Source organism: Ahaetulla prasina, chromosome 2 (assembly GCF_028640845.1).
Source record: "Ahaetulla prasina isolate Xishuangbanna chromosome 2, ASM2864084v1, whole genome shotgun sequence".
Lineage (NCBI taxonomy): Eukaryota > Metazoa > Chordata > Lepidosauria > Squamata > Colubridae > Ahaetulla > Ahaetulla prasina.
Genome location: NC_080540.1, coordinates 50,848,664 through 50,864,081, shown reverse-complemented (window position 1 = coordinate 50,864,081; position 15,418 = coordinate 50,848,664). Strand labels below are relative to the sequence as shown.

The 15,418-nt window shown below is 35.7% G+C and overlaps 1 protein-coding gene across 1 annotated transcript in view; it reads right to left on the bottom strand.

The window, feature by feature from the left end:
• Positions 1–10,163: 10,163 nt before the first annotated feature.
• EDEM1 (ER degradation enhancing alpha-mannosidase like protein 1) overlaps positions 10,164–15,418 on the bottom strand; it is a 28,383-nt gene continuing 23,128 nt past the window's right edge. Inside the window, exons 11-12 of the mRNA XM_058169000.1 lie at positions 15,131–15,316; positions 10,164–13,480 (exon numbers count right to left, since the gene is read on the bottom strand). Of these exons, the coding sequence (XP_058024983.1) occupies positions 13,391–13,480; positions 15,131–15,316 (276 nt within the window). The 3' untranslated portion in view covers positions 10,164–13,390. The remainder of the gene's footprint in view (positions 13,481–15,130; positions 15,317–15,418) is intronic.

Sequence of the window (15,418 nt, the reverse complement as noted above, 5' to 3'; positions counted from 1 at the left end):
TACTGAAGTCCAAGTAAATTATATCAACAGCATTCCTCTGGTCTACTAATTTTGTCATTTTGTCAAAGAATGCGATAAGATTAGTCTGGCATGATCTGTTTTTGACAAACCCATGTTGGCTTTTGGTTATTACTTTGTTTGCTTCTAGGTGTTCGGTGATTCGTTGCTTGATTATCTTTTCCAGAATCTTCCCCGGTATTGAGGTCAGGCTGATAGGTCTGTAGTTTCCTGGATCTGTTTTTTTTCCTTTTTTGAAGATGGGAACTACATCAGCTCTTTTCCAGTCCTCTGGCAGCTCCCCTGTGCTCCAGGATCTTTGAAAGATATAGTTCAGTGGTTCTGAAATCAAGTCTGCCAGTTCCTTCAGAACCTTGGGGTGTAATCCATCCGGTCCTGGTGATTTGAACTCGTCTAGGGTAGACAGGTGTTCACTTACCATTTTCTTCCCTATTTTAACTTGTGTTTCTAATCTGTTTTTTGTGGTGCTGTTTTTGATAGGTTGGATTGTTTTTTCCTTTTGTGTAAAGACAGATGCAAAAAATGAGTTAAGTAGATCTACTTTCTCCCTGTTGCTTGTCATCTTCTTGCCACTTTCTCCCAGCAATGGAACAATTGTTTCCTTGACTTTTTTCTTGTTTTTAACATGTTGGAAGAAGCTTTTTTTGTTATTTTTTACTTTTGTCGCTAGCCTTTGTTCATTGTGAGCCTTAGCTTTCCTCACTTCATCTTTTCAGGCTCGGGCTATTTGCTGATATTCTGCCTTAGTTATTTGTCCCTCTTTCCACTTTTTGTATTTGTCCTTTTTGTCTTTCAATTTGTCAGATAGTTCTTTATGCATCCATGCTGGTTTCTTTTGAGATCTATTATTTTTCTTCTTCATTGGTATTGTGCTAGACTGGGCTTTTATAATCTCACTTTTCAAAATTTCCCAAGCTTCTTGAGTTGTTTTCCCCCTGAGGATTCTCATCCATTGAATCCTTCTCAAGCTCTCTCTAAGTTTATTGAAATTATCTCTCTTAAAGTTCAAGACTCTAGTTTGACTTTGTTCTACTACTTGTATTTGCTTAATGTCGAATTCCAATATTGCGTGGTCACTTTCCCCCAAGGTTCCTGCATCTATCATTTCTATCATTTCATCTCTGTTAGTGAGAATTAAGTCCAGTATGGCTGATCCCCTTGTCGCCTTCTCTATTTTTTGGGAAACAAAGTTATCTGCTAGGTTTGTTAGGAACCTGTTGGATCTTCCACTTGGTGCAGAGTTTGTTTCCCAGTTGATGTCAGGGTAGTTAAAATCCCCCATTACTACGTGATGTGCTTCCTACATACCTTAGTTAGCTGACTAGCAAAAAGTTCATCTACTTCCTCTGTTTGGTTGGGTGGCCTATAGTGTAGACCTATGGCAATATCGTTTTTCACCCCTTTTATATTGACCCAAATACATTCAAGATGATTTTCATCATTGTTGTGCTCTATTTCTGTAGAGATGTAGTTATTTCTTATATATAGTGCAATAATACAAGAGCAAAAAATAGATTCAAACTTAATGTTAATCACTTCAATCTTGATTGCAGAAAATATGACTTTTGTAACAGAGTTGTTAACGCTTGGAACTCACTACCTGACTCTGTAGTCTCTTCTCATAATCCCAAAAGCTTTAACCAAAAACTTTCTAATATTGACCTCACCCCATTCCTAAAAGGATTATAAGCGGCATGCATAAGAGCACAAAAGTGCCTACCATTCCTGTCCTATTGTTTCCTTTCATTATATCAAATTAATATAGTTATTGCATACTTTTGCTTATATATATGTTTATATAATGTGTTGTTGTTTTATGTTGATGCTTGTGTATACTTTTGTGACAAAATAATAATAATAAAAACTTTCCTTTGTTACCTTTGTCTTTTTTCTGGGCACCCACTTACAAATCAAGCGTAAGTTGAAGGCAGGGGTGAAATCCAGCAGGTTCTGATAGGTTCTGGAGAACCGGTAGCAGAAATTTTGAGTAGTTCGGAGAACAAGCAAACACCACTCTGGCTGGCCCTAGAGTGGGGTGAGAATGGAGATTTTGCAATATCCTTCCCCCAGGAGTGGGGAGGGAATAAAGATTTTGCAGTATCTTTCTCCTGGAGTGGGGTGAGAATGGAGATTTTGCAGTATCCTTCTCCTGCCACATCCACCAAGCCACACCCGCCAAGCCACACCATGCCCACCCAGCCACACCTACAGAACTGGTAGTAAAAAATACCCTTGAGGCCTAAGTGTGACCCCTGCTGGTACATTAATAACTACAATTAGGGACAACTCTGTACGTCTCTGAAGACTGCAGCCCACACTTTTGCATCTCTGAAGTATACCCTCAGTATGAAAATGTAACTACTTGCCCATAAAAACAGTATGTAGCTTGCCATTGCGGTTAGGCAATGCAGTGATTGTGATACTGATTGATAAAAGAGAATATTTGTAGCTCAGTTTAAACTTTGGGGTCCTTGGTGCTCTCTGAACTTGGTAGTTTTCTTGCAGATGTTTCAATACCAAACAAGATGATATCGTCAGTGCTAGCAACTGTACCAGCAATTAGAAACATCTGCAGGAAAACCACCAAGCCCAGAGAGCACCAAAACCCCACCGTGATTAGGATGTCACAAGTATCATAGCGTTTCCCAATAATAGACTTTTTTTATTCTTTTGATAATCTTAGCCTTTTAAAAATGGGTGGGGGACAAGAAACTCTTAAACTACCTTTGACAATTTAATGACAATTTAATCGTTTCAGTTTCTGTATTTATAATTAAAATGCTGAAAGTTTCACAGCTGCTTTAGACCAGTGTTCTGGTTTCAACCAGCAGACTATCTGCATTGGGTAAACCTTGGTACTGTATCTGCCCTTTTGAGAAAAATGATAGATATTACTCAACCACCGTAATGATCATCGTGTAGATAACATTGTTGGTTCTAACACAAATCCTTTGATGGACACCTGGGCTTCTGAAACCAGGCACTTAAACTAAGTAGTTCTGTAAATAGAAGGTTTTTCTCTCAAGTTGTTAATCTGAAACTTCTCCTCGCTCTCTGAAACACTTTTGCAAATGTTATACACGGTGAAGGTTTTGTCTGCTATCCAAAATGCTAAATAACCCTGTCTATAATTTTGAGGATTTCAAAGGATTTTAAAATGAATGCACGGTAAGGACATACAGATATCTGAATAAATCACTCGTATTTGCTATCAACTATAATAAGAAAATGATCTTGCAGATTGAAAGCGAAAAGCTGCTCTATAATATTTTTTTAAACTGAGGACTGACCTCTAATTAGCTAGGACAAATGGGTATTTGTACGAGATATGTGCACTTTAATTCACATACACTTTATATTTGCTTTTTAAACCCGAAGTTATAACTTGCAATGAAAGAGCAGGATCTATTCCACTCCAATCCTAGTCTAACATCTTAATCATTATACCTTAATTACACAAGTCAAATATCTCAAAGAAGAGTTGGCTTGAAATCAATCTATGATTCAAGACTTCTTGATGATCTGAGCCTACTTAGGTCTCACCTTAAGGCACCGACAGAGGGAAATTGCTGCTGGGATAGGTGTCCATTTGCTTTGATCCCCTTCTACTATTTCAAGCACTTTTAGCTTTGAATACAAATAGTTACCATAGGACAGAACATTAAAGTGCAGTTGGCAACTTCCTGGTCATATTTCCTTGTTCCTGTTAGAACTAAGTTTCTGACACCTGGAATGCCACAGGCTGCTTATCCCTGGCTTAAGATAAAATTTCACCTTACTATTGTTCATTTCTAGAGAAAATAAATTTCAACATGACATTTTTCATGAATTATCAATATGAAGCATTACACATGTAAATTACCATGTTTATGAAATATTAACTGCATTCAATTTTACATTACGGCAACCCTCTAATATCTCAGCATGACAATAACAGAATCAAACATCATTGAAGAAGGTATGATCACAAAGAGTAAGTTCATACCTGAATGAGGTCTGTTGATTTTTTTAATCACTTGTTTGTTTGTTTATTTATGTCTATGTATTTGTCAAATTTATATTGCTGCCTATCTATAAAATCTGACTCTAGGCAGTGTACAATAAAAATGGAAAAATTAAAAGAAAGCTTTAGCATCCATTAAACAATTAAAACATCAATATAACTAAAACCATGAGACAGTGCCTTCAAGCTCTTGTGTGAAATATAGTCATTTCACAGGCATCCTATTTCCAGGCAATTCCCAAATCTGCCAACAAAACCAAGCTGAATAGGTGACTGTATAAATGGAATAAATAAATAATAACTCAATTGTAGGTTTTTTTTTCTGATATGTGATAGTCCTCAGCCAAGACTCTGTCGCCTTTTACAATGGAAGTTTTCCAATTCATGTTTTTCTTTTTCTTTTTTAGCCTTCGGGTATTAGTCCCTGCAGGGTTTTTTTGGCAGGATTTTGGAAGTGGTTTGCCACTGTCTCCTTCCTAGGCTGAGAGAAAATGGCTGTACCCTCCTGGCTTTAGGCTTAGGACAGGACTAGAATTCACAGCCTTCTTGTTTCTAGCTTGGTGCCTTAATCACCACACCAAACTGACTCTATATTCTAGAACAGGGGTCCCAACCCTCGGTCTGTGGACACTGGGCTGTGAAAGGCCACCAGGACTAAGCTGTGACAGGCCACCAGCACTGGGCTGCAACATGCAGCAACCAGGCTGCATGAACAAGTGAAGCCCGATCCGTGAGATGCAGGCAGCATGCAAAATCATGTCTCCTCCAGTCCGTAGAAAAATATTTCTCCATGGAACCAATCCCTGGTGCACAAAAGGTTGGGGGGTGCTGTTGTAGAAGTTTTGAGGATGATCTATTTAATATATTTTTGGCTGAAATACATGATTTAGATTGCTTGTATAATATAACCCAGTTGTCCAACTCTTTACAAGTTACAAATAACCAGCTTGCATTTTGCACATGAAAACAAATGCCACAATAAATGAGCTTGCCTTTGAGGTGTCCGCAAGTTTCTTGGTTTTATCTGTGTTACATAACAACCATGTTACATAAATTGAAGCAAAATGTTCCATTTTAATAAATGTTTGCGGTATGCTATTTGCATTTCTGCTTAAGAGACTCTCTTCATTCAGTTGCCTCATCTTCTCTACCTCGTCTGTGCAAATCAGCCTGTGCTGACTTCATTTCCTTTCCCCCCCTCTTTTTCTTAAAACCCCTTGTGAGCTTTCAAGGGATGTGTGCCATTATTCATGAAAAATCTTGGCATGAAAGCATCTGGTTGGTTTTAGAAAGATACCTTCATTCATAACTTTAAGCATTTATTACAGATTATTGTCAAAACAGTAAGAAATATTATTTCCTTTTATTTTTATATATTTTATATATTTTATTTTTATATATTTTTATATATATATAAAATATATATAAAATATATATATATATATATATTTAATATATATATATATATATATTAAAAATAAGTCAGTGTTTCTAAACCTTGGCAACTTTTAAGATACGTGGATTTCAACTCCCAGAATTGGAGTTGGGAGTTGAAATTCACATCTTAAAGTGCCAAGGTTGAGAAACATTGCCTTGTCTCTTGCCTGATTTAGGATAACTTGGTCATTATTAGAGAGAGAGGGAGAGAGAGAAATAGAGAGGAGGAGGAAGAGGAAGAGAGAGAGAGAGAGATGGGGATGGAGGGAGGGAAGGGGAGAGGGAAGGGGAGAGAGAGTGAGAGAGAGAGAGAGAGAGGCATCTGTTATAGGCAGCAATAAAACTGTTCTGATAATCCATCTTGGTTTGGGCAAGGCTAAAAATCCTTGAACTGAAACATAACAATAAATCAGGCTGACAGGAATATTATAGACGTTATCTCTTGAAGTAGTGCTTCCTAGCCAATATTCCTCATTTGTCTTCTCTAAGCTGCCTGTCAGGCAGTGGCTCTGTCATTTCTGTAGCTACCGGCCATGAGGAAAGTGAAGCTATGCACATCTCTATCTGTAAAGTGGACTGAATTTTTTGGAGGCTACATTCCGTTTTGACAAAATTGTATTTCTTTCTCACAGATACATAGGTATGGAGCCTCAACACAGAATGTCTGCCCTTTTTTTGGAAGGGTGGGGAGAGATCAAGGTAGAAACCACTGATTGAAATACTTTTTTATTACTTCCAGGTAGGCCAAATATTACATTTTCAGAATCAGTGACAATTTTAGGCAGAAAATGAAACAAAACAACAAACTGAAAAACACTGAAAATGATCAGAAAGATCATTTTTAAAGTGTGAAATCCTGTGTAAAAAAACGATGCGCAGCTATTAAGCTTTTTTTAAACGTTTATATTTCTCTTTGAAATTATATATGTGGTTTGTATGTAATTTATTTTCCTTTTTATCATTTTTGTTTTATTTTCCTTCTTGTATTTTTATTTACAGACTTGCTGGGTTGTTTTTTTTTAGAAAAACAAAGAAGTAAAATGAATTATGTTTTTATTTTTCTGTTCTCATGGTTTTGACATTTGTTCAATGAGAGTTTGTTTTACTGTTGATTGTCTTTATCAAATTGTTTTTATGAATGATGGATAATGCCTGAAGACATAGTCTACAAGGTCAATAGAAGCAGGCCTCTCATCTCTTGTTCCGACATGACTTTCCCTTTCCTTGAAATTTTCCCTTTTTATTGCTCTTGCATGAAAAATACAAACTACAGATATGTGTTTAAGATTAAAAAGGAGGAATTTTTAAAACAGCAGAAAAAAATTAAGACTCTGCCATTCCTTTCTTGCACAGGAAAGGAATGATGGCTCTCGGTAGAAATTCAAGAGAGTGGCTTGCGGGGCGGGGTGGTATTGGGAATGGAGTTCACAGCCTTCACATGCAGCCATCTCTGCCTGCTTTAATAGGAAACATATAGAAATTTCCCCAAATAATGATTGGTGAAATGAGAACAGGGAATCATCCATGACAGAGATGGGCAATTCCAAAATGTGGTTAGACGATAGATAGATAGATAGATAGATAGATAGATAGATAGATAGATAGATAGATAGATAGATAGATAGATAAGATACAGGCAAGCAGGCAGGCAGGCAGGCAGGCAGGCAGACTATCTATCTATCTATCTATCTATCTATCTATCTATCTATCTATCTATCTATCTATCTATCTATCCATCTATCCATCCATCCATCCATCCAATTCAAAGTCATCTCTCAGAAGTACATTAGTATATACATTAGTTAGAGGATTTTTAAGATCTTTATTTCACCTTGGAGGGATGAATGAACAGATTATTTAGCAGCACAGAATTCCCCAGATGCGTGATTTCAAAGTGTGTGTGCTTAACAGCTGTTTTGAAATAAATTGATCTTAAAGTTAGGAAATAAAGGGAACAAAAAAAAAGTCTCCTAGAAAAGCCCAAGGGCTACATAGCCTACAATTCTATTTCTCAAAGTGGGCAGCCAGATGTTTCTTGGGCTCTCAAAAGCAAGAGTTGGAGACATACCGTCGTCCACCACTGTTCAGCTTGTCAGTGATATTTGGAATTTGCTGCCTCTAACTCCAAGGTACACTTAATTTGAGCTTTGCACTGTCAAGTCCTCAAATCTGAAAACGTACAAAGATGCTTCAGATCCAGCATGGACTTATTTACTATACCTCTTGTCAGCTACTATACCTGCTGTCAGCTAATATACCTTATTCTGATCTTCCATGGTCAGCCCTTCAAGGTGGATAAGGACAAGATAGAACCATGACAGGAGATTTCAGAAACATCGTTATACAGTAGAATAACAGAATCTGGAAAGCTTATCAGAGCTTTTCTCTGGTCCACCTCATACCAAACAACACCAAGTTTATTTTTTTGCATACTTGCTCTTTGTCAGGACTACATAATCTTAGCAATTTGTTCATTCTTTCCTCACTCCCAGTCCATCTTCACTTCAGCACTCTACTTGTTTACAAGCATTGTAAGCTCCTCAACTCAAATGCACATCAAGGAAAACTATTCTGCAAGACCAGGAAAAGATTATTCCTTTGAGGATCTAACAGTAGGTAGAGCAAAGATGTTTGAAGGGTTTTTTTGCCCACTTCAACCTCAAATATTGCATGCCTTTTCTTAAGACTAGTGGCTTTTAAGACTTGTCCTTGAAACTATTCTTTTGTGCCATCCACATTAGTGGCCACTGTTCTTGAATGCAAGAGCTACATATTATAAAATCTCTCTCTCTCTCTCTCTCTCTCTGCCCTTTTATCATCTACCTATATATATATATATATATATATATATGTTTTCTGAGGTTTTCACGGGTGTTTGTATATAGGTCTTTGGTTGTTCGGGTTTTCTCCCGTGTAAAATTGGAAGTGTCTTGGCGACGTTTCGACGAAGTCTCATTCGTCATCTTCAGGCTTCAGCTTCGTGCTTCTGGGAGCAATGTGCTGTGATCACACATTGCTCCCAGAAGCACGGTTGAAGCCAGAAGATGACGAATGAGACTTCGTCGAAACGTCGCCAAGACACTTCCAATTTTACACGGGAGAAAACCCGAACAACCAAAGACCTATATATATATATATATATATATATATATATATATGAATTCAATCTAGATTGCAGAAAATATGACTTTTGTAAGTTATCAGTGCTTGGAACACATTACTTGACTCTGTGGTCTCTTCTCATAATCCCAAAAGCTTTAACCAAAAACTATCTACTATCGACCTCACCCCATTCCTAAAAGGACTATAAGGGGCGTGCATAAGAGCACAAACGTGCCTACCGTTCCTGTCCTATTGTTTCTTCTTCTTCATATATATATATGTTTATATACTATATAATCTTTTTGTGTGGTGCTTATGTATATTGTTATGACAAAATAAATAAAATAAAATAAAATAAATGCAGTGTACCTGTCAGCCTACCAACTCCATTACTCCAAATGTCATTCGATCAAACAGGGGGGGAAAATTTGTGATAGCATCATTGGTAATAGCATGCTTCATGCTGAGGAAATGTTGAATTTCTCTTTTCTGGAGGAATTTACTGAATTGCTCCAGTTGCTACCCTCCCCTTATTAAATTTGATAAGTTTGTCCCCTAATTTTCTGACTACATATATCCAACTACACTATGGATAATTTGCGCACAGCTGTAAACTGTTTTCTCTATCATCCTTGTTCAATCGAAGACTGGTCATTTGATTCTCTTGTGTGTTGATTCAAGTGTGTTTCAGTAATTGGCTTTCCAAAAAATCAGTGCAGCCAGAGTGACCTCTAGTGGTTAAGAATCAGACATACAAGGAACAAAAGTAGCAAACACAATATTTGACTACTTCACAGTATGTGAACAGTAAATCAAATCCATTGCCACATATTATATTTGAAAAGACTGGATTTCTCCTCCCTTTGGTCTTCCTCTCAGCTATTCCAGAGGTTTGGATATTAGTAAATTGACAAATGGGATCCCATCCACTGAATGCAGATTGCCCAGTTTTCTGTAGAATGTATGAATTCTCCATAACAGCTTTTGTTTCTCTGAGCCATATAATATATGTGGGTATATGCATAATTTTGTATTTATTTATTTAGTCATGTTTATGTAGTGTATATTGGAGGTGGTGACCCTTTGAGAGCTGTATGCAATGAAATTTCATTTTAATGGATGCCGATTAGTGTACATTTGAAGTGACAATAAAGTTATTCTAAGTCTAAGTCTTTCATACTGTCAGTTAATATTTGTCACAATCTAGCATGTTGTACATTAGCTGAAAAGTTTGTTCTTTTATGGCTCTTATGACCCTCACAATTCTCATCCTTAAAATATGCTCTCTTATTAATAAAGAGAGCTCTAATTTGCTCTAATTTTAATATAAGAAAATCACAACCCTTGAACATACTAGCTCTTGGCTCTCAAGTTCTAGGTTAATACATTTCCTTATCGATCTTGAGCGCCTGAATATTAGCAAGCTTAAAACTGTATGAAGACAAATGAGAAAGCTGGCATTATCTTTTGCCCAGGACAAAAACTCTAGAATTTTAATGTGGATTTCATGTTTATCCCATGATACGGAAAACAAGTTCCTATTCCATTCAATATAATTTAGAACTTTTTAGTATCTATAACAGAAATGACAGACACCAGCAAGTTAAGAAATAATCCTTTAATACAAATTATATGTAAAATTTATTCATTTTCAAATCTTCACAATTTCCAGAACATTCTTTTCTTAAAAAATCAACCTTAACTCCCACACTATTACATATATGTTATAACAATGCCATTTTAGGCTAGAAAAATTCATATTGCACATTATAGTGAAAAATTCAGCCTGAAATTATGACTTGGCAAATTACCTGAACAATATTTTTGATTTGGCCTTAACACTAATTTTGTAATAGAATGGTCAACTTATTTTTCATGAACTAAACATGGGTTTTATGAGATAGAACTGAGAGTTTCAAATTTTTCATTTGAAAATTTGAGTTTGCTCGCTATAATCTTTTCAGTTTTAGGGACTTTATATCAATTTGTCAGGTATCCATCTGAAATCATTACAACACAGGGGTAGAGTAAAAAATCAACTTAAAAAATAGTGTACTACGTAGCTCTCCAGAAATAGCTGGACTACAGTTCCCATCACTCTTCACTATTGGACATGCTGCCTAGCACTGATGGGATTTAAAGTCAACAAATCCAACAAATCCTCACTGCTACAGGTACAACTTAATCAATTTCTATGCTCATCCTTATCAAACAGAATTATGTTAATTCAATCACTTGTAGCACTTTTCTTGAGGTTCACTTGGTTGTGTTAGTGCCATAAACTTCAGAACTTTGAACGTTAGTAACCTGACTAAAAGAAACCTTAGGGTTTTTTTTAAAAAAAATCCCTACATCTCAAATTATTACTTTACTTTTTAAAAAATAAATAATTCAAATTTGGATACTTAACATTTTAGCAGGCACAAACTTTGAAAAGTGGTGTCGCAAAACAATCTGAACAGAAGAGGTTTAGTCCTCATACACATTAATGTAGTTTTGTTGCAGGAAGTTACATGCCTTGACAACATGATTACAGCAGTAAACCAAATTGCTTTGGCTTGCATTTTTTCCCTTCATACCAAGTGTTTATTATGGTCCATAAAATCTATTCCTCAAACCAAGGAAGCATTAAGACCTTATTTTCTACACGCTCAACTGCTCGAGTCAAAAGCAGACAGATAACAGGGATGGAGTTGACTTTGATAAAGCTGAGAAATCTACTAACCTAATATAAAGAATGAGATGCCTCTAAACTGGCTTGAATTTTCCTACTTTAAAAGGCCATGATTCTAAAGGAACCTAACCTTCTGAGGCCTGGATACTCCTTCTACCAATGCAGCTATTGTTACAATGTTCAGTGTTTTAGGATTAGCAGACCTGCTATACCGAATAACTAATTAATGGTCTCTCCGCTTTTTACCAACTACATTGTCCTAATACGTTTTGGACATACGAACGAAAATGTTTGGCTACTTAATCAGTACTTAAGTCAAACATTCTAGGGATATTTTTGGAAGGAGGGAAACAATTTAGATCTAGACTCAGTCACAGAGACTGCTTCGTTTTTCAAATAATTTGGTTCTCTGTGACTTCTGATTTGCTTACTTTTTTAAAAAAATAGCAATTGTGAAACAGGAAAATAAGTTTTAGGGAGAAACAAAATCTATTAGGCAAACAGAACCCTACTTTGAGATCCCTGAGATTGTTTGTTTGCCAAAGATATTTAGTAAACCCTAATTATTTGCAATGTTATCTGATTAACTTAAAATGTGATTTATAACACAAAATATACTTTATAAAGAATAAGATGCATTACATAATAAAAAGAATATTTGAATGTTGCAAAATATTGAAGTTGTGATCTAAGTTATGTTGCTTCTGATTAGGAATTTAATACAAGTTTATCCTTTGATGAGAAATAATAATTATGCTTCAGTCTACTGAGAGATAATCCTCAAAAATGATAAATATAATTTATGTGCTCTATAATTGTAGGAAAGTAGATATTTTTAACTCTCCAAGCCACTGAGAATAATTTGGGGGTGGTGATGGAGAACATGAGATATTTTACTCCTTAGAAATACATAAAGCCATGGATATAGACATTTTGGTTCTTTCAGCCCAACCTTCTTAAAAATGACTCACCAATCACCTTCAGACAAATGAAAACTCTGTCATAATTATTAAAGTTGAAATTAAACATTAGAACCTCTTACATAATGGGTTCCTCTCCATGCCCTACAAATTAAAAATATTTGTCCAGAGTAAAGGTTACAATCTTATGTAAAATACTCAGTTCAAAATGAGTCTAAAAAGTATACAACTCCCAAATATTCTTTCTGAAGCTAATTAAGTTTTGGAATACAATTAATCTAAAATTACTTTAGGAAAGACTGAACTCTTCGGTTCTGTTTTGAGTCACAAAGTAACAAGGCACTAGTTCCAATAGCTTGCATATTAGGACTGCATGGAATGTGAATACTTCAATTTTGTATTAATTCAGGTTGATATCTAGGAAAGGCATGAAAGAATAAATACAAAACATAAAAACATAGCAAGATTCTTCAAATCAGCATCGCAAGGCCACTCAGTGCGCAAAACTGAATGGCTTTTGCATATTTTTTTTTGCATTTTTTATCTACCAGAAGGCACATTAAAAAAAGAAAAGAAAAATACCGGTTTCAGAAACTAGTAAACTCCATACACCCTTAGATGTGCAATTCAAATTAAGAACACTGTTTGCAACATCAACCAATATGATGTTAGTCCTGAACATAGTCCTGCAATAACTTGGCTGGTATGCAAGCTGCGCTTCAATTATGATATATTCAGCAAGGTATTTTAGGTAAACCAGAACCTATAGCCATTTTCCTACCTGAGCAATAATTAGTACAATTTATTGCTTTTGAAACCTTTCAACTTGGTGGAAGTAATTGCACATTCCCTTTTCTTCCTCTCACCACCATTTTTTAAAAAAGAAATATATTTTAAATTGCAAGTTCTTTCCAAATGTTCTCTTTTGGAACACAAATAAGTGATAGCAAGGCAGCATTTTAGGTGCAAGCCACTAAAGGAACCTTAACTATCAGCAATATGAGCTCTGAAGTTTAATGCATGAGATCTTAGTTTGTATTATGCCATGTTTTACTCTATTTCAGTTACAATAACTGCAATCTAACATGGAATGTTCTTTTCAACAAGATATCAACTCTCATTACAATGGGTGACTACTTAAGCACCTGCATTTGCTGTTAGCCTTATAGTTCAAGAGGATCATAATCTTCAAATGAGATGTTGTCTTGCATCTTCTTAGCATTATTTCACAGCTATTCAGATCAAACCCACCATCTGATCTATCTGTCTCATATAAATGCTCTTCAAAGGCAGCAGGTATCTTCTCTCATCTGGTACTCTGTTACACTGTAAATACATATTTGTTTAAGTTGAAATTGGAGATATTCACATTTTCTAAAGTTCACTTTGGCAAAAACCATCTTGTCAAAAAAGAATCACCCTAAAAAAGTCAAGACGCTCAAGTACTGCTTGTTATTAGGCTTTGTGTCCATAAATTACAAACATGCGGATATTTACATTTTGAGGTTAAAAACTTTCATCTTTAGAAATTGAGCAGGGAAATAGTCCACAAAGGTTTATCTCTGAAATAACACAAAATGAATTATACTGACTTTCACAAGGAATGTTATTTAACTGAAATGATCTAGAGCAAATATTCAATTCAACGTAACTGTACTGCTTATTAGCTTCATAGCAATATAGAAAGAAAATAGTTAAACATGGCTGTACTTGTTGAATACAGTATCATCCTGACTAACTAATCTGCTTTACACCTACCCACCTCTAGCTTGTTCAGATATTACATCTCTCCTGAAAAAGTGTATGTGTTTCCCACTTTGCTAAACAAAAATTATATTTAAAACCCAACTTGAAAATAGCTGAATTCATTTTTTGTACCTACATTAAGGCAGATAACTTTAGTTAGGGGAAAAGTTGCTTTAGCATTTTGAGCACCGTACTGGAAGTTGAATTCCCAAAAAATGTGAAAAGAAAGAATAGTAATTGAAAATTAATTAATGAAAATAAAGAGAGACAGAGAGAAAATACAGTGCTTCCCTTTCAGTCTTGCAATGAAAAATTATGGAATTGCAACTACAATTCTTAGCATACAATTGTGAAGCTCAGACTGCCCCATCAATTGCCCCATGAACATGAATACTTCAAGTATTTCAAGCGGAAATAAGAATATATTGGAACTATGCATGCTTTAAGACTCATTCTAAAATACTACTTCACCCTTCATGCAAATACTCTTCTTTGCTGTTCATTAAAGCAGCCTCTTTTTGCAAATTTCCACAAGTGTGAAAAAGCTCAGGTCACTTTACAAAGAACAAAAAGCTGGTGTGCATCCAGAATCTTAATAATCTCAAAGCATGCACAATATTGAATTTGTATGCTAAAATAATGGAAAACCTGCTTAGGCCAGTATGCAATTTTAATTCATATAGCTTATTTAGCATACCTAGGAGAAGTTGTTTCTATTGCACCTATTTATTCAGGCAGAATATGTAGTGTTTCCGACAATAACCACCTGGTGAAATGGGTTAGAATGACTAGCTCCAAGTCACCAAATCAGCTTCTGGCTGACATCTAACCACTATACCACTCTGGCTTGAATACCATATATCAGGGGTGTCAAACTTTCAGCCTGCATGCGTCACGCACTAGCCATGGCCATGCCCGTTTTAGCGAAGAAGGAAAAAAGTTGTAATATGTCACATGACAATGCTGTGACAACCCCTGCCATATATAGTATGCATAGAGATGGAATACTTAGTGATCAAGATAGTGTCTTGATTCTATAAAGAACTAAGCTTCAAGTATATCCTTACAATTCCATCGATTTGTGATTTTATTATTCTAACTCCTTCACACTGTATCTGGCACTACTAATGGAAGAGAGAGAATATATTTAGGTCTAATAAAAAGTTTATCAGACAACTGCTGTACCAAACACCTAGATTCAAACTATGTAAGACACTGGCCTATACTTACATTAGAAATGGAGTTGTTTACTTTTAGTTCATTTGGCTTTATCTTTCCAGGTTTCTTCTGTTCCTGAGGGGAGGTATTTTGCCCTACTGAAACACGAAGGCGCTTATCCAGTGATACTATGTGTCCTTCTGTGGTAAACATGTACTTATTGCCTGATCTGTGCACAGGATTTTCTTCGTCAAACAGCTGAAATTTAAGAATATATAAATGTAATACTCCAAGTGTGAGGATACTATTATTTATTTTTTAATATTTATATCTCATTTCACTCTAGAGACTGCAGGAGAT